This window comes from Ranitomeya variabilis, chromosome 3 (assembly GCF_051348905.1).
Source record: "Ranitomeya variabilis isolate aRanVar5 chromosome 3, aRanVar5.hap1, whole genome shotgun sequence".
NCBI lineage: Eukaryota > Metazoa > Chordata > Amphibia > Anura > Dendrobatidae > Ranitomeya > Ranitomeya variabilis.
Window position 1 is genome coordinate 57,922,726 of NC_135234.1, and position 21,808 is coordinate 57,944,533.

General features: G+C 45.2%; 1 protein-coding gene across 2 annotated transcripts in view; it reads right to left on the minus strand.

Moving 5' to 3' along the window:
- Positions 1 to 21,808, minus strand: part of GBE1 (1,4-alpha-glucan branching enzyme 1) — a 208,716-nt gene that overhangs the window by 70,211 nt on the left and 116,697 nt on the right. The window contains exons 10-12 of one of the 2 annotated variants that reach the window (XM_077294074.1): positions 12,706 to 12,829; positions 428 to 526; positions 181 to 291 (exon numbers count right to left, since the gene is read on the minus strand). In XM_077294074.1, the coding sequence (XP_077150189.1) occupies positions 181 to 291; positions 428 to 526; positions 12,706 to 12,829 (334 nt within the window). Of the gene's footprint in view, positions 1 to 180; positions 292 to 427; positions 527 to 12,705; positions 12,834 to 21,808 lie in introns of both variants that reach the window. The other variant, XM_077294073.1, reaches the window with a different exon arrangement.

The window sequence follows — 21,808 nt, forward strand, 5'->3', positions numbered from 1 at the left end:
GGACATTTTCTCGTCCTAATGACACAGAGCTGCAGATAGTCTATTCTGATTCACGGGAATGGAGAAACCCTACTGACCCTCATGTGAATGCAGCCTTTACAACAGGGTAATTTTACGTAAAAAAAAAAAAAAATTACATTTGAGAGACAACGCTCCTACATTGAATCACTGATACATTACCTGGTCATGGCTTTCAGCATACGCAATGCACTTTTCATTATATCTTCTGTTGGTCAGGGTGTGAACGATGTCCCCCATGTTCCAATCTTCATCCTTGAGTTCTTTCAGGATCTGCAATAAAAATTTTGTGAACACACGTCATTTGGAGCAGAAAGCATTCCTTCATATTACTGCCCGATTTCTGAAAGCATGTCCATCGTATAAGGCTTAGTTGGATGGGACTGGAGAAAAGAGCTTGTAGATATACCTGAATCCACTTATCGGGCACAGCCATGGCTAGCCGGTAATCAAATCCTCCGCCACCTTGTGTAACAGGACAGCAGAGAGCTGGCATCCCAGACACGTCCTAGAAAAGAGACAAGAGAACAAACTCATTCAATGTCATTAAAGGGAACCTGTCACCCCAAAATTCGTGTATGAGCTGCGGCCACCGGCATCAGGGGCTTATCTACAGCATTCTGTAATGTTGTAGATAAGCCCCCGATGTATCATGAAAGATGAGAAAAAGAGGTTAGATTATACTCACCTGGGGGGGCGGTCCCAGTTCAGTTCGGGTCCGATGGGTGTCGTGATCCAGGTCCGGCGCCTCCCATCTTCATACGATGACGTCCTCTTCTTTTCATCCTGTTGCGGCTCTGGCGCAGACGTACTTTATCTGTCCTGTTGAGTGCAGAGCAAAGTACTGCAGTGCGCAGGGAAAGGTTAGGGAGGCCCGGCGCCTGCGCACTGCAGTACTTTGCTCTGCCCTCAACAGGACAGATAAATAATGACTGCCGAATCAGCATATACCACAGCAGGAAGACAAGAGGACGTCATCGTATGAAGATGGGAGTCGCTGGACCGGAACGGACCCCGACACTCATCGGACCCGAACCAAATCGGGACCGCTGTTATGATCTGGTGGCCTAAGAGCAGCATGAGACGTACTCTGGAGAAGGTGGTACCTGTACTGACCGCAGACCCTGAACTTAACACCGCAACTAGAAGTAGCCGTGGAATGTACCTTTCACTCCCTAGACATCTCGACACAGCCGGAGGACTAATTACCCCTAGAGATAGAAAAGGGAAAACTATCTTGCCTCAGAGAAAATCCCCAAAGGATAGACAGCCCCCCACAAATATTGACTGTGAGACGAGAGGGAAAAAACATACACAGACTGAAATCAGAATTTAGCAAAGGAGGCCACTTCTAGCTAAATAGAAAGGATAGGACAGAGTACTATGCGGTCAGTATTAAAACACTAAAAAATATCCACCACAGAAAATACAAAATCTCCACATCTAACTAAAGATATGGAGGGTATATCTGCATCTCCAGAGATACCAGCTTGGCTAAACAAATCCTTATACAGACCAAGCTGGACAAGACAAAAACATGGAAAAGAACTGAACAATAAGGCCCACAGCATGTGGACAGCAAAAATCAAGGCCAGAACTTATCTTTGTAGAAATGAACAGCAAAGCAGGATAGACCAGGCAGGGATGTGAATCCTCCAGGAACAATGGACAACTGGCACTGACTAAAGGGTCAAGCAAGACTAAATAGCCCAGTCAGAATTGCAAAAAGTGGACACACCTGATGAATGCTGCGATCCAGAGACAGCAGCGCTACCACTTATAACCACCGGAGGGAGCCCAAGAGCAGAATTCACAACAGTACCCCCCCCCCCCTTGAGGAGGGGTCACCGAACCCTCACCAGAGCCCCCAGGCAGATCCGGACGAGCCAAATGAAAGGCACGAACCAAATCCTCAGCATGAACATCAGAGGCAACAACCCAAGAATTATCCTCCTGGCCATAACCATTCCATTTGACAAGATACTGAAGCTTCCGCCTCGAAAAACGAGAATCCAAAATCTTCTCAACCACATACTCCAACTCCCCATCAATCAACACCGGGGCAGGAGGATCAACAGGGGGAACAACGGGCACCACATATTTCCGCAACAAAGATCTATGAAAAACATTATGGATGGAAAAAGAGGCTGGAAGGGCCAAACGAAAAGACACTGGATTGATAATCTCAGAAATCCTATAAGGGCCAATAAACCAAGGCTTAAACTTAGGGGAAGAAACCTTCATAGGAACATGACGGGAAGACAACCAGACCAAATCCCCAACCCGAAGCCGGGAACCAACACGCCAACGACGGTTAGCAAAAGGCTGAGCCACCTCCTGAGACAACACCAAATTGTCAACAACATGAGCCCAAATTTGCTGCAACCTGTCAACCACAGAGTCCACCCCAGGACAATCAGAAGGCTCAACCTGCCCTGAAGAAAAACGAGGATGAAAACCAGAGTTACAAAAGAAGGGTGAAACCAAGGTAGCAGAACTAGCCCGATTACTAAGGGCAAACTCGGGCAATGGCAAGAAAGCCACCCAATCATCCTGATCAGCAGACACAAAGCATCTCAAATAAGTTTCCACAGTCTGATTAGTTTGCTCGGTTTGGCCATTTGTCTGAGGATGAAACGCGGAAGAAAAAGACAAATCAATGCCCAGCCTAGCACAAAAGGCCCGCCAAAACCTAGAAACAAACTGAGAACCTCTATCGGACACAATATTCTCCGGAATGCCATGCAAACGAACCACATGCTGAAAAAACAACGGAACCAAATCAGAAGAGGAAGGCAATTTAGGCAAAGGTACCAAATGAACCATCTTAGAAAACCGGTCACAAACCAGCCAGATAACCGACATCCTCAGGGAAACTGGAAGATCCTAAATAAAATCCATAGAAATATGCGTCCAAGGCCTCTCAGGGACCGGCAAAGGCAAGAGCAACCCACTAGCGCGGGAACAGCAAGGCTTGGCCCGCGCACAAGTCCCACAGGACTGCACAAAAGAACGCACATCCCGTGACAAAGGCGGCCACCAAAAGGACCTACCAACCAAATCTCTGGTACCAAAGATCCCAGGATGACCAGCCAACACAGAACAATGAACCTCAGAAATCACTTTACTAGTCCATCTGTCAGGAACAAACAGTTTCCCCACTGGACAGTGGTCAGGTTTATCAGCCTGAAATTCCTGAAGAACCCGTCGTAAATCAGGGGAGATGGCAGAAAGAATCACCCCTTCCTTCAGAATGCCGACCGGCTCAAGGACCCCAGGAGAATCAGGCAAAAAGCTCCTAGAGAGGGCATCAGCCTTAACATTCTTAGAACCCGGAAGATACGAGACCACAAAATCAAAATGGGAGAAAAACAGGGACCATCGGGCCTGTCTAGGATTCAGCCGTTTGGCAGACTCGAGGTAAATCAGATTCTTATGATCGGTCAAGACCACAATACGATGCTTGGCCCCCCCTCAAGCCAATGTCGCCACTCCTCAAATGCCCACTTCATAGCAAACAACTCACGATTGCCGACATCATAATTGCGTTCCGCAGGCGAAAATTTTCGAGAAAAGAAGGCACACGGTTTCATCAAGGAACCATCAGAATTCCTCTGAGACAAAACGGCCCCTGCCCCAATCTCAGAAGCGTCAACCTCAACCTGAAAAGGAAGAGAAACATCCGGCTGATGCAACACAGGGGCAGAAGTAAATCGGCGTTTAAGCTCCTGAAAGGCAGAAACAGCCGCAGAGGACCAATTCGTCACATCAGCGCCTTTCTTCGTCAAATCGGTCAGGGGTTTAACCACACTGGAGAAGTTGGCAATGAAACGGCAATAAAAATTAGCAAAGCCCAAAAATTTCTGAAGGCTCTTCACGGATGTGGGCTGGATCCAATCATGAATGGCCTGAACCTTAACCGGATCCATTTCTATATATGAGGGAGAAAAAATGAAGCCCAAAAAAGAAATCTTCTGTACTCCAAAGAGGCACTTAGACGCCTTCACAAACAAGGCATTATCACGAAGGATCTGAAATACCATCCTGACTTGTTTCACATGAGACTCCCAATCATCTGAAAAAATCAAAATATCATCCAAATATACAATCATGAATTTATCAAGATAATTCCGAAATATATCATGCATGAAGGACTGAAAAACAGATGGAGCATTAGAGAGTCCGAATGGCATCACAAGGTATTCAAAATGGCCTTCGGGCGTATTAAACGCAGTTTTCCATTCGTCACCCTGCTTAATACGAACAAGATTATATGCCCCTCGAAGGTCAATCTTAGTAAACCAACTAGCCCCCTTAATCCTAGCAAACAGATCAGAAAGCAAAGGCAAAGGGTATTGGAATTTGACCGTGATCTTATTCAAGAGGCGATAATCAATACAGGGTCTCAAGGAGCCATCCTTCTTGGCAACAAAAAAAAACCTGCTCCCAATGGTGAAGAAGATGGCCGAATATGCCCCTTCTCCAAAGACTCCTTTACATAGCTCCGCATGGCGGTATGTTCTGGCACAGACAGGTTGAAAAGTCGTCCCTTAGGGAACTTACAGCCTGGAATCAAGTCAATAGCACAATCACAGTCCCTATGCGGTGGAAGGGAAATGGACTTGGGCTCATTGAATACATCCTGGAAATCTGACAAAAACTCAGGAATTTCAGAAGAGGGGGAGGAGGCAATTGACATCAAAGGAACGTCACCATGAACCCCCTGACAACCCCAACTAGTCACAGACATAGATTTCCAATCTAATACCGAATTATGCACCTGTAACCATGGGAAACCCAGCACAATAGAATCATGCAAATTATGCAACATCAGAAAACGACAATCTTCCTGATGGACTGGCGCCATACACATGGTCAGCTGTGTCCAAAACTGATGTTTATTTTTAGCCAACGGTGTAGCATCAATGCCCCTCAAAGGAATAGGACTCTGCAAAGGCTGCAAGGGGAAACCACAACATCTGGCAAATTCTAAGTCCATTAAGTTTAGAGCGGCGCCTGAATCCACAAATGCCATGACAGAAAATGACGACAATGAGCAGATCAGGGTCACAGACAACAGAAATTTAGTCTGTACAGTACTGATGGTAACAGAACCAGCGATTCTCTTGGTACGCTTTGGGCAATCAGAAATAACATGAGCAGAATCGCCACAGTAAAAACACAACCTATTCTGACGTCTGAATCCTTGTCGTTCAGCTCTAGACACAATCCTATCACACTGCATAGGCTCAGGACTCCGCTCGGAAGACAATGCCATAGTGTGCACAACTCTGCGCTCGCGCAAGCTCCGATCAATCTGAATGGCCAGAGACATAGAATCACTCAGACCAGCAGGCGTGGGGAACCCCACCATAACATCTTTAACGGATTCAGAAATACCCTTTCTGAAAATTGCCGCCAAGTCAGCACAGACCATTTTCTAAATTTCTGGCAATATGATTCTGCCGCTTCTTGACCCTGACACAGGGCCAACAAGGTCTTCTCAGCATGATCCACTGAATTAGGTTCGTCATACAATAACCCAAGCGCCTGGAAAAAGGTGTCTACATTAAGCAAAGCCGGATTCCCAGGTTCCAGGGCAAATGCCCAATCCTGGGGGTCACCACGCAGCAGAGATATAACAATTTTAACCTGCTGGATGGGATCACCAGAGGAACGGGGTTTCAGAGCAAAAAACAGTTTACAGTTATTTTTAAAGCTCAAAAATTTGGACCTGTCCCCAAAAAACAAATCAGGAGTTGGAATTCTAGGCTCTAAAACCGGAGTCTGAACAATATAATCGGAAATACCCTGTACTCTAGCAGCAAGTTGATCCACACGAGAAGCCAATCCCTGAACATCCATGCCAGCGCCAAACTCCTGAGCCACCCAGAGGTAAAGAGGGAAAAAAAAACACAACAGACTACAGAAAAAAAAATGGCTCAGCACTTTCCTTCCCTTCTTCTGAGATGCGGTTAAATCATTGTTGGCCAGTTGTACTGTTATGATCTGGTGGCCTAAGAGCAGCATGAGACGTACTCTGGATAAGGTGGTACCTGTACTGACCGCAGACCCTGAACTTAACACCGCAACTAGAAATAGCCGTGGAAAGTACCTTTCACTCCCTAGACATCTCGACACAGCCGGAGGACTAATTACCCCTAGAGATAGAAAAGGGAAAACTATCTTGCCTCAGAGAAAATCCCCAAAGGATAGACAGCCCCCCACAAATATTGACTGTGAGAAGAGAGGGAAAAAACATACACAGACTGAAATCAGAATTTAGCAAAGGAGGCCACTTCTAGCTAAATAGAAAGGATAGGACAGAGTACTATGCGGTCAGTATTAAAACACAAAAAAATATCCACCACAGAAAATACAAAATCTCCACATCTAACTAAAGATATGGAGGGTATATCTGCATCTCCAGAGATACCAGATTGGCTAAACAAATCCTTATACAGACCAAGCTGGACAAGACAAAAACAAGGAAAAGAACTGAACAATAAGGCCCACAGCATGTGGACAGCAAAAATCAAGGCCAGAACTTATCTTTGTAGAAATGAATAGCAAAGCAGGATAGACCAGGCAGGGATGTGAATCCTCCAGGAACAATGGACAACTGGCACTGACTAAAGGGTCAAGCAAGACTAAATAGCCCAGTCAGAATTGCAAAAAGTGGACACACCTGATGAATGCTGCGATCCAGAGACAGCAGCGCTACCACTTATAACCACCGGAGGGAGCCCAAGAGCAGAATTCACAACAGACCGCCCCTGGGTAAGTATAATATAACCGTTTTTTCTTATCTTCCAGGGTACATCGGGGGCTGATCTACAGCATTACAGAATGCTGTAGATAAGCCACTGATGCCGGTGGCCGCAGCTCAATCAAATTTTGGGGTGACAGACTCCATTTAAAGAAAAAAAATATATATATATTTATTGCGAAATATCATTTTTACACCTCATACATTCCAAATATTACAGTATACTATAACCTATTACATTCCATCTACTTTGAAAACAACTGATTTTCTCACATTTCAACTTAAGGAGCACATTTGCTCCCATACCTCCTCCGAGCTTCCTCTTTGCTGAGGGGCAGCTCGCTCCCTAGAGTAAATTCTGATCAGCAGCATAGTAGCGCCGCTTGCCCAAACTGTGCGCGATCCAACGCTACAAGCAAAGGCTAATTTATCTCTGCAGCATTGAGAGATCGGGGGCACTAAAGCTGGCCACATTCCGCAATCCGGTCAACAATGGATACGCAATTGTATGCTCTATTAAAAAAAGGTTTGTACGCACTGAGCATGCTCAGCCACCTATGCTAGAAGGCAGCATTTGCTGGTAACCTAGGCAACAAGCATTGGCCATTAAATTAAAAACCAGTTATTGAGAACTGAGAAGACTTATGGTAATCGCAAAGTTGCTTATTTTTTACAAGCAATTAACATTTTTAACCATTAGTGAAATTGAGACTAACAAACCTTTTTTTTTTTGAATTTTCACAGCTGGAAAAAAAAAAAATCTGATCAAATGATAAAATTTTTTCTTAGTATTTCTTCCTATCTCCAATATATATAGATTTTTTTTTTTTATTACAAAACATTTAGTAATTTTTACACTTGTGCTAATACCCTGATTGTATTGATCACTAAGGCAAACTGGGAGGATGTGCTATTCTTCTAGAACACTTTTTTTTTTTTTTTTTGGTTGTAATCCCGTTTTCGGTGATTTGTCCCAGGGTCAATAAGAAACATGTCGTCAAAATCACAGCAATCACAATTATTAAAAAACTTTTATTACTGTAAATTAGGATTTTGAGAGGAAGGGTAAAGGGGTGAACATTACATGTGGTCACAATAAAACAAGTTTTCCAATTGCCAAACTGCAAGGATCCAAGTAATTCCATTTACCGTATATGGGTATTTTTTGGCGAGTAGTTAACTGAAAACGGACAACCATTTCTTTTAAAACTAGAGGATGACCAAAACTCCACTGCTTTCGAGAGCTTTCTCAATGGGCCAAATATGCTTAAAAGGGCTATTCCAAATCATGGATACCTAAGGTACTGCAATGCCTGCACATGAGGAAAGAGACATGGCGAATCAGAAAAACTATACATTTTTAATTGGAGGTATTTGATAACATTGTTATTATTAAACCTACTGCATATTGGGATATGATACAAGAGATGGGCATAGTCCTATAAAAAAAATAAAATTAAACAAATCACCTGACCAATGCTGCTCCTCTAAAAGAGGGAGTCAGGAGCTCGGTGGGGAAACACTGGTAACAGACCGAAAGAGGCGAGCATGTTTCTTCAAATTTTGTAGCACCTTGACCCCATTGAGAACGCTTTTTAAAGTAGTAGATAACCCCTTTTAAGCAGGATGGGAGGCACCTTAGCAAAAAGTTAGATTGGGACTCATGTTTCATTGGCGTTGTTTCATTCAGTAAGACCGGAAGCACAAGTCTATCTTGCGATCCTTTTACAGGCTACACTGCCCAATCGGGAGACCCAACTTCAGTTATGGCATTGTGATCTGTATACAGACCCTTAAATAGGCTTGCATGGATCCTACCTAGTAATTACTCTATGGAAAGGCTGGCCATGCTCATCAACCGCGGTAAGCTGAGACAATAATTCCTTCCAACCCACGTACCCTCCTGTAAAAATGAATGTTGTTTCCAACAAGGATAGAAGCATGAACCTCTGTTAAGACATCTTCACCAATGAATTATCTTCATCAACAACAATTGGATTGGGCAAATTAAAATTCAAATGCCTAATCTCATTTCCCAAAAAGGCAGATGTCAGTATGGAAAAACACATTAAAAGATTAAAATCCTGCTAAAATTACAAATTTGGTCAATATTAATATAAGAGTAGGGCTACCTTAAAACTATTTAAAATGAACCTACCATCAGGATTTTGATAAGTAAAATACAGGTGCTGTCAGTTTGGAACTGTTACACTGAATAAAATGATAACCAAATTGAAGAAATCAGTCTTGTGGTTCTTGTTTAACTCAAAACTGCAAAAACAGATTAATGAGATGCTCGTGTTCCGAGGAGGGACTGTGGGTGGGTCTTTTTTTGGTGCTCTGGCATCATCATCATTCTGGGCTTCAATGACAGGTCACTCAATCTGCATATCTGCCACCCAATGTGTTCCAGGTATCAGTGCGGAAGCGTTGCTGTGTTCAGCAGTGACGATTTCCTCTTCTTGTGCAATGTCCCACACTGGTCCTTGGAACACAGTGGGCAGATTGAGAGCATCACTTACTGATAAATGCTACTGCGCATGCGCTGCCGCAATTTTGTTGAAGCAAAGATTTTTGTTGAAGATCAAAATATTAAATGTGCAGCATTTAAGAGGCAGTACACTGAAGGTTCATTGACCTGTCATTTAAGCCCAGAATGATGATGTTGAGGCCAGAACACCAAAAAACACATCCCCTCACTCCTGCCCCAGAGCACAAGCATCTCATTAACTCAAAACTGCAAACCCAGATTAAAAAGATTAAACAAGAACCACAAAACTGATTTCTTCAACCCAGGAATCATTTTAATCAGTGTAACTGCGCCAACCTGACAATGTCTGTAGTTTAGTTAGCAAAATCCTGATGACAGGGTCACTAAGTTCAGTCGTCTACCACAGGTTACTCAAATTGTATGAAACTCCCATGTCTGGCTTAAAGGAATATCTAGGAAGTGGTGGAGAAAGAGTACACTAGATTGTCCCTTCAGATCGCCCAAAAAGGCTGTCCTAAATTCAAGAAGGATGGAAACAAGGAGTCTGAGTTCATTGCCTAATATATAGTTACACAAGAAAGGTTGATGTACCATAATTGTTATAATCTCCAGAAACCAACTTAAGCAAGAGGCTGAAATAGGGTGTTCTAGCCATAGTGCAGTTAGACAACCTAACAGTAGAAGTAGACGAAAAATGGGGAACGATTCCGGCACAACCATCCAGGTATAAAATGGATTCGATTTGGAATCCATTTTATCCCTGAATGGTTGTGCCGGAATCTTTCCACATTTTTCGTTTACCTTCCTGAAATCACCAGTGGAAAGGGCACCCTCAGGAGGAACGCCAGGCCAAAATTCCAGCTACACATTCTCAGTGTGGTAAGCTCCTTCGTCCCTCTCCCTGCATCTCACCATAAAAGTAGAAGTGGTAGAAGCTAAAGCACAGGCCATATTGAGAAACAAAGCAGGTCTATCCTGCGGTAAAAGTTACTCGTGTGCCTATGTTCCACTATAATGTATGATATTCACGATACTGGTCTGATACCCAACATAGACATTAAAAACAAATCACCCAGCTCTGCGTGTTCTACATTAATCCCATAATGTAGTCATCATTCAGAAATTCTTTGATTGCATTCCGCTTGTAGCTAGGCATATGAATTCAATAGGAAACATGTAAGGATACGTAATTTCCCCCAAAAGACTAGTTTGCAGAAAATTAATAATGCCTGCTTGCACAGCAAGAGCATCGAAACACTTTCCAATTTTTTGTTTCTCTGTTGCAAATACGCAGCAGTAGGAAACAAGGTTATTTCAATGACCATTGATTTCAGACATTAGACTATCTTGCGCAGCATGCTAAAATTAAAATGTTATAGTAACAAGCAGGCCGAGCAATATTTTCATATCTGTGCTTATTGTCTTTCCACATTGGCCATTTATCAAGGACAAATCCAGAGGAGGAGGGGGCTGGAAGTTTCCAATGCAACTACTGGAAACGATTATATGTACTGTGTTATTCTAGGGAAAGCTGCTTCTTGCCACAATCCAGTTTAAAGAGGTTTGATGGGCACAAAGACAAAAAAATAAAAGCGATCTGGCTGCCGCTGTAATAAGACCCCAAACACCAGTGTTGGACTAGGTACACATTACGTCAGGCGCATTAGCTCAGGATGCAAGCTTCCAAGAGTCACTGTCAGAACTGATGCCAATGCATCAATCCACCCCAAGAACCCACCGTACACTTCCATGCTGATGCTCTCTATATAGGAATACAGTATGCAAGTGTGCTCTTACGGCCAGACGATGACTGAAGGAATACACTTTTTGCCTTCGTCTGATGAATGGTAGCCTCTATCAATGTTACAGCATACGTTAGGAAAAACTTCACACATATACAGAAGGGGGGGGGGGGGGGGGGGAGTACAAAGTGTGCACCTAGAGATTACTTTTTTGTTTTTTACCTCTCAGTCAACCCCCTGCAGCCATCCTTGAGGCAAATTGAACCTCCTACCAGTTCTCCCTCTCACAAAGCTCTCTCACTACCATCCTCAGTGCCTGCCCATTCCACATACAAAGCACCATCTTGAGACTCCTACACAGTCTCAAGCATAAATTGCTGCACAACCTATTTCTTCCTCATACTTCACCTAGTATGGGATATCCTGACATTCTCCTACAGTGAATAGTGTTACAGTGTTCCAGGTGCTGACACGAGCATCACGCAGGTTCCTCTGAACTGTAGTCCAAGTGAAAATAAAAATATGGATATGTCAAACATGCTACATTTTAAAATAAAAAGGGATCAACATCCAGCACCACATCAATAAGCTGTTCTCACCTCCAGGAGCAGTCTCTTAACAGCGTACAGAGATGTGCGGCGCTGTATACAGTTTACGTCTGTATCAATGGGGGTGTCAGTTGTTGGACTCACACTGGGCAAGGACTTCACTACACCACCACAAATTTAGCTTCTCTGCAAATCAATACTTTAGGTTTCCATCAGGGGTTGACACATTTTTAACACAAGAATAGTACAAAAAGCAGCGCTAATCTTTGCATTAGAAATACTGGAAACCCGGCTGGCCATATTGTAAATGAATATGATTATTCAAAACTGTGCATAGCTCTAATGTCCCCTGTCAGGGGACTTGGGTCAAGAACAACATCGGCATGGGTTTTGTATGTTCTCCTGATCTTTCCTCTGGGAATTCTGGTTTAATCATGCCTGAAGAAAGCCACTGTGATTTTGGAAGCTTGCAAACATATAATTTTCTGGTTAGCCAATAAAGATATCACTCCAAGAATACTTTAGTCATCATTGGGCAGAAAAGTAATCACATCGATCCCCCACATTCCGAAAGACATACTGGTAAGGAATTTAGACTGTGCGCCTCAATGGGGACAATGAGTGATAACGTTATCTGTAATGCTTGGCAAAATATGTTGGCAATGTATAAGCAAGTATAATAAAAATCCTTGACTGCATGCATACATCAGCAGCCTTAGAGTGTTTTCACTAGGTACCTGTATGGTTGGAGTCGCTGAGGTTTTAATTAAATTCAACTAGCAAATACAAAGTCTTTGGAGCTTCAGGTATAATACATCAAGGTCTTAAATGTCACAATTCTGCTCACGCTCAATTATATGTTAAACAATGTAAAATGTCAGATTTGTGTGAAGAAATCGAACCCTATCTGCCAGTTTTCTGATGGCATTAAACATGTTCTTTTATAGCAAAATCAAACCATTAAAACTGTATTACAGAGTTCTGTATTGAAATTTGTTTAAAAGGGTTGGCATCTGTATAGGATTACACGGGCACACAAACACATTCGTTACTTGGCACAGAATCAATATTTGTCTCCACACTCATTTCCAAAACTCTCATTCAATAAAATCAAGTGGAAACAGAAATGTTAACTACCTCCGCGATTGTAATGCAGTCTGGGTACAGGGAATGGATCATATGATTTGCTAGCATGAGGTAGACAAGGGAGTCTTCATCCACTTGTAAGCCGAAATATTCATTGTAATCGCCAGTGAATCCACTTCCTATAAAAAGAGGGGTCAAAAGTAAAATTTTATGTTCCCACTAGATGGTGGCCCGATTCTAACGCATCGGGTATTCTAGAATATATATATGTATGTATATATGTATGTAGCAGGAACATAGTATATAGCACAGCCCACGCAGTATATAACAGCCCACACAGTATACAACACAGCCCACGCAATATATAACAGCCACGCAGTATATAACACAGCCCACGCAGTATATAACACAGCCCACGCGGTATATAACACAGCCCACGCGGTATATAACACAGCCCACGCAGTATATAACACAGGCCTTGCAGTATATAACAGTGGCCACACAGTATATAACACAGGCCATGCAGTATATAACAGTGGCCACGCAGTATATAACAGTGACCACGCAGTATATAACAGTGGCCACGCATTATATAACACAGCCCACACAGTATATAACACAGCCCACACAGTATATAACAGCCCACACAGTGTATAACACAGCCCACACAGTGTATAACACAGCCCACACAGTATATAACACAGCCCACACAGTATATAACACAGCCCACACAGTATATAACACAGCCCACACAGTATATAACACAGCCCACACAGTATATAACACAGCCCACACAGTATATAACATAGCCCACACAGTATATAACACAGCCCACACAGTATATAACACAGCCCACATAGTATATAACACTGCCCACGTAGTATATAGCAGCCACGCAGTATATAACACAGCCCACGTAATATATAGCACAGCCAACACAGTATATAACACGGCCCAAGCAATATATAACACTGCCCACGTAGTATATAGCAGCAACACAGTATATAACACAGCCCACGTAGTATTAGTATATAGCAGTGTGGGCACCATATCCCTGTTAAAAAAAAAAAAATAATTAAAATAAAAAACAGTTATATACTCGCCCAGCGAAGCTGTCCCGATGCGTGCGCTGCTGCCGCCAGCATCCGTTCCCAGAGATGCATTGCAAAATTACCCAGATGACTTAGCGGTCTCAGCGAAGCTGGCGGCAGCCACGCGAGCATCGGCAGACGACGGAAGGTGAGAATAGCAGGTTTTTTGTTTTTTTAATTACTTTTAACATTAGATTTTTTTACTATTGATGCGGTCCGTTAACACTGCCATTAACCCTGTGTGAGCGCTGACTGGAGGGGAGTATGGAGCAGGCGCCGAGCACTGACTGGACGGAAGTAGGGGGGGGGGACTAATTCTCGGCCGGGCTGTTGTGAAATTGGATTTTGGGCTCCCCCGGTGGCCACTGGTGGAATTGAACTGGTGTGCATCATCCCCTCTGTTCACCTGTTTCCATCAGGATGTGGGAGTCGCTATTTAACCTTGCTCCTCTGTCACTTCCATGCCGGTCAACATTGTAATCAGAAGCCTTTCTGTGCATGTTCCTGCTGCTAGACAACTCCCAGCTAAGTTGGACTTTAGTCCTCGTTTGTTTTTGCATTTTGTTCCAGTTCACTGCTGTAGTTTCGTTTCTGTGTCTGGAAAGCTCTTGTGATCTGAAATTGCCACTCTGATGTTATGAGTTAATACTAGAGTCTTAAAGTAATTTCAGGATGGTATTTTGATAGGGTTTTCAGCTGACCATGAAAGTGCCCTTTCTGTCTTCCTGCTATCTAGTAAGCGGACCTCAATTTTGCTAAACCTATTTTCATACTACGTTTGTCATTTCATCTAAAATCACCGCCAATATATGTGGGGGCCTCTGTCTGCCTATTGGGGAAACTTCTCTAGAGGTGAGCCAGGACTATATTTTCCTCTGCCAGGATTAGTTAGTCCTCCGGCCGGCGCTGGGCGTCTAGGGATAAAAAACGTAGGCAACGCTACCCGGCTACTGTTAGTTGTGCGGCAGGTTTAGTTCATGGTCAGTTTAGTTTCCATCCTTCCAAGAGCTAGTACTTATGTTTGCTGGGCTATGTTCTCTTGCCATTGAGAACCATAACACCGGGCTGTGCCGTCAGCGATGCGGGATTTCCGTGACAGACAGACAAACAGACGGAAGTGCCCCTTAGACGATTATATCTATAGAAGTGTATGTTCAAATTAACCGCTATGAATAAAGCTCCCCCTAGACATTAGATAGCTATTGGTCAAAAGATAACTTAGCCTACTTCACCTTTTCTCCCGACTCCACCAAGAGTTCTGTTGGTCTCTGTGACAGAGCAGCTGCCTCATTGCTCTGGAAGCAGATCATCTGCCACAGAACATAAGGATCGGCTGTCTGTAATACATGTCAGATCCATCTTTCCGCTGACATCATCGATCAGGGAAGATGGAGAAAACCCTAATACACATTAGACTGCTGATCAATCCTGCAGATATCAGTGGTTTAAGCTGATAGTAGTTTAATGGGTGTGAGGGTCTTAATTTTAAGATGTATACGAATTCAAAAAATCCCTTGACATAACAGAAGTATACAGTAGAAATGATTAAAAAAAATTTGCAAGACCCTAGTCCAGCTGTGTTGGTAGTCCATGGCTAGCCCAGGACCAGAATCCTGTGAAACTCTTCCAATCTGCCAACATCTCCAGTAACTTTTTTGATTCATAAGCCTGGCATCATCACTGTGGCACAAAGCCGACATGATATAGCACCAGGTCTATTAATCTAAAGTGGTATTGAGGATGCCAGTAGGTAGGAGGTGGTTTAAAACGGCTTAGAACTGATGGCCACTGACTACTGATGTGGTTGCTGGACCAGGATCCAGCAAATCTTTTTGATCATCTCTATTGTACAGCTATGAAATCCTCTCAATGTGAAAAAGTGGAAAAACTAGTAATGAGCGCTTGCTATTCTCTATGGGGAACTTGAGTTGTATGTGCATTTTGGGGATGGCCCTTGAAGAGGAAATGACTTGCTGTGACCTACCATGGTGAAATCAGCTGTTTACCGGGTGTCTTGGGATCATATACTAGCTTCCATTCAATAGGGGCTGTAATGAGGTCACTAATTTATGAATTGCCTACAAGGAAAAAGGTTTGTAAGCAAGCCCAATAATTACTACCAGAGTGTCCAAAATTCTGGTGTGTAAAAAGGCTGGAAAGACAAAATAGGATTTCATCTCGGATGAAATGTTGTGGAAGAGATTAGGAAATTGCTCACCTGGTTTTGGTTGTGCATCCACAACCCCAGATAAGTGCCTCAAACTCACAGGAAGGAGACGAACGATGAGGAAAAAATGGGTTAAATCCTGCACTGCCAGATGGAGAGTCGTAGATGGGGGTTCACCTTGACAGTAAACTCGATTGGAGGTGTCATACAGAAAAGGTTTACAAGAAGGGAATGAGCAGACTGTACTTTCTTCGGAAGCTCAAGTCGTTCAATGTGTGCAGTAAAATGCTGGAAATGTTCTACCAGTCCGTTGTGGCAAGCACCATTTTTTTTTATATCATATGCTGGGGCAGTATTCTGCGAGTATCTGACGCTAATAAGCTCAACAAACTTATCAAGAAGGCAAGCGCGGTTGTTGGCCTCCATCTGGACTCTTCTGAGGAGGTAGTGGAGGATAGAATTCAGAAGAAGTGTAGGGCTATAATGATCAATAATACACACCCACTATATGAGCTGTTCTTGAAGCAGAAGAGCACATTCAGCAGCCGCCTAATCCTACTAAGGTGTAAGAAGGAAAAATTCAGGAAATAGTTTGTACCTACTGCTATGGGGATTGTAAGACAATGTAAGATTTCTCTTACTGAGTGTATTGGGGGACACTCACTTGGCGCGGGATTAATGTAGCCAGGCACAATTTTCTAACTAAACAGTCCGGGCGGTTTATTGAATATGCCATAAACTGGGTTATGCAAAGTTCATTACTTATATCACATAAAACACAACAGGCACCAACAGTCTCTTTGGTACCTGACAGGAGCTCCTGCTCCTCATGCCGACTCCGTTAACCTCTTCTGGGTAAGCTGCCTAACGGGGATCACCAACTTGCCTGGTCAACACACAGTAGTCAGTCCAGACCTCACCGAAGGACTCCAGCTTCCCCACACTCCGTTAACACTCTTCTGGGTAAGCTGCCTAACGGGGATCCCCAACTTGCCTGGTCGGCACCCAGTAGTCAGTCCAGACCTCACCGAAGGACTCCAGCTTCCCCACACAGTAACTGTCCCTGGCTCCACAGATCCCGGTCCTCACCTCGTGCTATTCAGGGATCCGGTCCTCGTCGCAGGACCTCCCAACACCCAGGTAGCCAGGACCCTGCCTGGTGGCCTAGTCCGGGTATTCTTCAGGACGTCCTTCCCCAGCCGGGAACGTCCAATACCCAGGCCACCCGAAGCCAAGTCTCACGGTCTCAGGTGCTTGCAGGACCCTAGTCATTCCTAGGACAATCCAGCACCGACCGTCTCAGGTGCTTGCAGGACCCTAGTCATTCCTAGGACAATCCAGCACCATCCATACATCAGGTTCCTCGGTTCCAGGTGCTCACAGGACCCTAGTCATTCCTAGGACGATCCAGCACCTTCACCGGTCAGGTCCATACACAGGAACCACACAGGACCTACCGGACACACCTCTCAGCTCCACACACAGGGAGCTCACAACCAACACTGACCCACACCCTGGTCACGTTACATACTGGTAACCACTCTCCTGGGTGGGAGTGTGTGTGTGGCTAGTCTGACCCTCCCATCTCTCATGACTAGCACTGCCAATCTCCCATGAGAACTATACACGTAACACAAACTCTTGAGGGACTACATGTCCCAGCATAACCACAATACATCAGATTGACAGTGCAGAGTAACCTCCTCTGCAACACACATATTGGCCATTTACAATCCTGCCAAACTTTCTCTCTTCACCATCACGCCTCCAAGCGCATACTGGGGAGATCATGCAGCGCCTCCTACCTGTTACAGGGGTTACTGCATCACATATATCACATATCCCCCCCCTCTGTTGACACCTGTAGGGTTGAACACCTGTCAAACACCTGGAACCTCGAGACCGGTCACGCACACTACCTTGCCCTACCAGTCGAGAAGACCGTCTCAGTCGGTTTTGAGCAACACTCACAATCACACCCTTGTTGGGTTTACCCCGCCCCCCAGCGGTCAACACGTAGGCCTTGAGCTTTGGCCCTTAAGTCACAGTCTGTCTGTGTCACCAAACCTTTAGTCACCACATTTTCTCTACCAGGTCTCCCACCTAGGTCACTCAACACTGTTTCGTCTCTAGTGCCTAATGCACACTACACGCTTCTACTGCCTTTTGAAGGCTTCATGCACACCCTCACCGGTACATGCATCTTGCGCTTCTTCGGGTACATCTATCACACACTTGACGAGTGGATTCTCACTTTCTTCAGGAACGGATGGCCCCTGTTTTGCCATCGACCTTTCCGACAAGACATCTGACACAACCGGGTGACTATCTCGTTTGGCTCTTAACGCCCACTCTTCTTCAGCTTTACCCTCTTCCAGACCCCTGGTCAAGATGGGCATTAGCAGATGTGAGTCTTCGACCAGCATCTTCTTCTCTTGTAGAAGACCACTTAATGCTTCTCTGAGCCCTTTCACATCTTCCCTTAAGGCTTTGTTCACACCTTGCCAGGTTAACAGGTGACCTCTGAGCTCCGAGACTTCCTTCTCCAGCTCATTCACCCTGTGCTCAGCCTCTTGTCTCAGGACCCTTTCTCGCTCGACACGTTCTTTCACTGTCTCTTCACTAACAGGTTCAACCCTCTCTAGGGCTTCAGTAGTGACAACCCTAGCTTCGTCCTGATTCACAGGGACTTCAGAGTACTTCACACACTCCAGGTCTTCCGTATCTCCCATCAAATCTTCACAAGGCGCAACTGGTTCAGCCCCTTTGCCTCTTTCGTCACCGTCTGATTGGGAGTCACCACCACCCGATCTGTCATCCAGGAACCAGCCGTCCCTTCCTAACCAGGTCACAACTTCTGGAATGGCTGCCCCCGCTATCATGACTTCAGTCTGTGGAGCCCTGTCGTTTCTCTGTGTCAGTACTTTTGTTAGCACAGGGTCATACTCCGCTCCAGCGCCTATTACTGGCCATGACCTGTCATAGTCACCACCCAGAGTACGAAGATCCCGCAAGTCCCTCTCTGTCTGGGTGTCAGCTCCACTTATTTTTTCCACCAGACCACTACCAGTCGCATTGTGGCACACTTCAGGTGGCATGTCCGTAAGTTGGGCACGTTTATCATTTTCTTTGGTCCCGCCCACCTTAGGACTGTCAACTCTAGGGGGCGCATTCTCACTAATACTACCACCCTTCCACATAACATCCACAAACACTTCACCCGTTTTCCACCAGTCCCACGGTGTCACCAAATCTTGTCCTATCACCATAGGACACGGCCAGCTCGGGACTACAACCACCTCATGGTATGTGGAAACCTCAGCTGCAGTAACGGAGAGAGTGGCTGCCTGAAGACATTTAGTGTCCCCAGGTGATACGGAGCTTCCTGGCAGGTCTAATAACCCCTGCACACGCTCTCCATTCAGCCAAAAAGGACACAGACGTGGCTCCTCACTCATTGCCACCCCTTTTTTGGCTCCGCCCCCTTTTTGGACAAGTGCTCTGCTTTTTGACACCACCCCTGTTCGGGATTCAGCCCCCCTTCGGGATTCCACCCCTTCTTGGGCCACTACCCCTGTTCGGGTTACCGCCCCTTTTTGGGACTCCGCCCCCTTTTGGACAACCATCTCCGTTTGGGTCACCGCTCACAATTAGGGATAGTTCCTTCCCTGGGATACACCCCGTGGACTTTCCCACGGCACTCAGACCCCAGTTCACACAATACACTAATGTGACTCTGGCCCTTTAAGAGTCTGCAAACAGAAAAAAAAATGTCCCTTTTTTTTTTTCTTTCCGACTCTTCACCAGCACCTGCTGGCACTGCCACAGCTCATGCTGCAGTCACACATAACCGGCAGCAAACCACAAGTCACCGCTGCTGCCACTGCAGCTCTGGCTGCTACGGAACCTCTCGCTGCAACCACGGCTACTCTCCACATGCCTCTGCACGGCTCCACCGCTGCCGCTTGTCACCTTCGTGACCCCGCCGAGTCACAGCAGACGCTTGTCACCTTCGTAACCCCGCCGAGTTACAGCTAGACGCTTGTCACCTTCGTGGCTCTGCCACAACAATTAACTCCACGTGTGCCACCTGGATCGTTGCCCGCATTCTCCACCACATGTAAGACAATGTAAGATTTCTCTTACTGAGTGTATTGGGGGACACTCACTTGGCGCGGGATTAATGTAGCCAGGCACAATTTTCTAACAAAACAGTCCGGGCGGTTTATTGAATATGCCATAAACCGGGTTATGCAAAGTTCATTACTTATATCACATAAAACACAACAGGCACCAACAGTCTCTTTGGTACCTGACAGGAGCTCCTGCTCCTCATGCCGACTCCGTTAACCTCTTCTGGGTAAGCTGCCTAACGGGGATCACCAACTTGCCTGGTCAATACACAGTAGTCAGTCCAGACCTCACCGAAGGGCTCCAGCTTCCCCACACAGTAACTGTCCCTGGCTCCACAGATCCCGGTCCTCACCTCGTGCTATTCAGGGATCCGGTCCTCGTCGCAGGACCTCCCAACACCCAGGTAGCCAGGACCCTGCCTGGTGGCCTAGTCCGGGTATTCTTCAGGACGTCCTTCCCCAGCCGGGAACGTCCAATACCCAGGCCACCCGAAGCCAAGTCTCACGGTCTCAGGTGCTTGCAGGACCCTAGTCATTCCTAGGACAATCCAGCACCGACCGTCTCAGGTGCTTGCAGGACCCTAGTCATTCCTAGGACAATCCAGCACCATCCATACATCAGGTTCCTCGGTTCCAGGTGCTCACAGGACCCTAGTCATTCCTAGGACGATCCAGCACCTTCACCGGTCAGGTCCATACACAGGAACCACACAGGACCTACCGGACACACCTCTCAGCTCCACACACAGGGAGCTCACAACCAACACTGACCCACACCCTGGTCACGTTACATACTGGTAACCACTCCCCTGGGTGGGAGTGTGTGTGGCTAGTCTGACCCTCCCATCTCTCATGACTAGCCCTGCCAATCTCCCATGAGAACTATACACGTAACACAAACTCTTGAGGGACTACAGGTCCCAGCATAACCACAATACATCAGATTGACAGTGCAGAGTAACCTCCTCTGCAACACACATATTGGCCATTTACAATCCTGCCAAACTTTCTCTCTTCACCATCACGCCTCCAAGCGCATACTGGGGAGATCATGCAGCGCCCCCTACCTGTTACAGGGGTTACTGCATCACATATATCACAGGATGTTTAATAATTTCCTAAGGGTGGTAGACAACAATGACTGATTGCTGGTGTACTAATTTCAATTAACAGTGACAAGTACCTGTACTACCCAAATTTATGTGTTATGTAATGTTGGTATACTTGTGCAAGATTTGTGTCCTAATATTTTACGTACTGCTGTTTGTATTGCTGCTGTAATACTGTAATTTCCCACGGGATCAATAAAGTGTATCGTATCGTATCGTATGGCTTGAGCCAGAAACTTGTGGGAGTGCAAAATGTTTCTAACTACTTTTGTACGCCATCAAGTTTCTGGCGCCATCCATCTACGACCCTCCATCTGGCAGCTCAGGATTTAACCCGTTTTTTTCCTGAGAGCGTCCAAAATAACGGACCCAAAAAAAACTGTGGCTGCCTGAATGCCCAGACAAAGTACCAGCCAAAATATTTACCAAAAGATGTAATGTATCCCTGAACTGATCTCTTCCTATACTACTAGGTAAGGACCTTTCAATAAATTTAGTCTGCAGCCGGCTATACAAGTTGCAGAAAATAAATTACCCATGAAGAGAGCTCAATGTTATCAGGCCTGAAGTTAAAATAAGAATTTACAATATTATCAAATTTCTACTCAGGCAATGCTGTAATTTTCTCGGCTATGTGGCGATACAGTACCATTT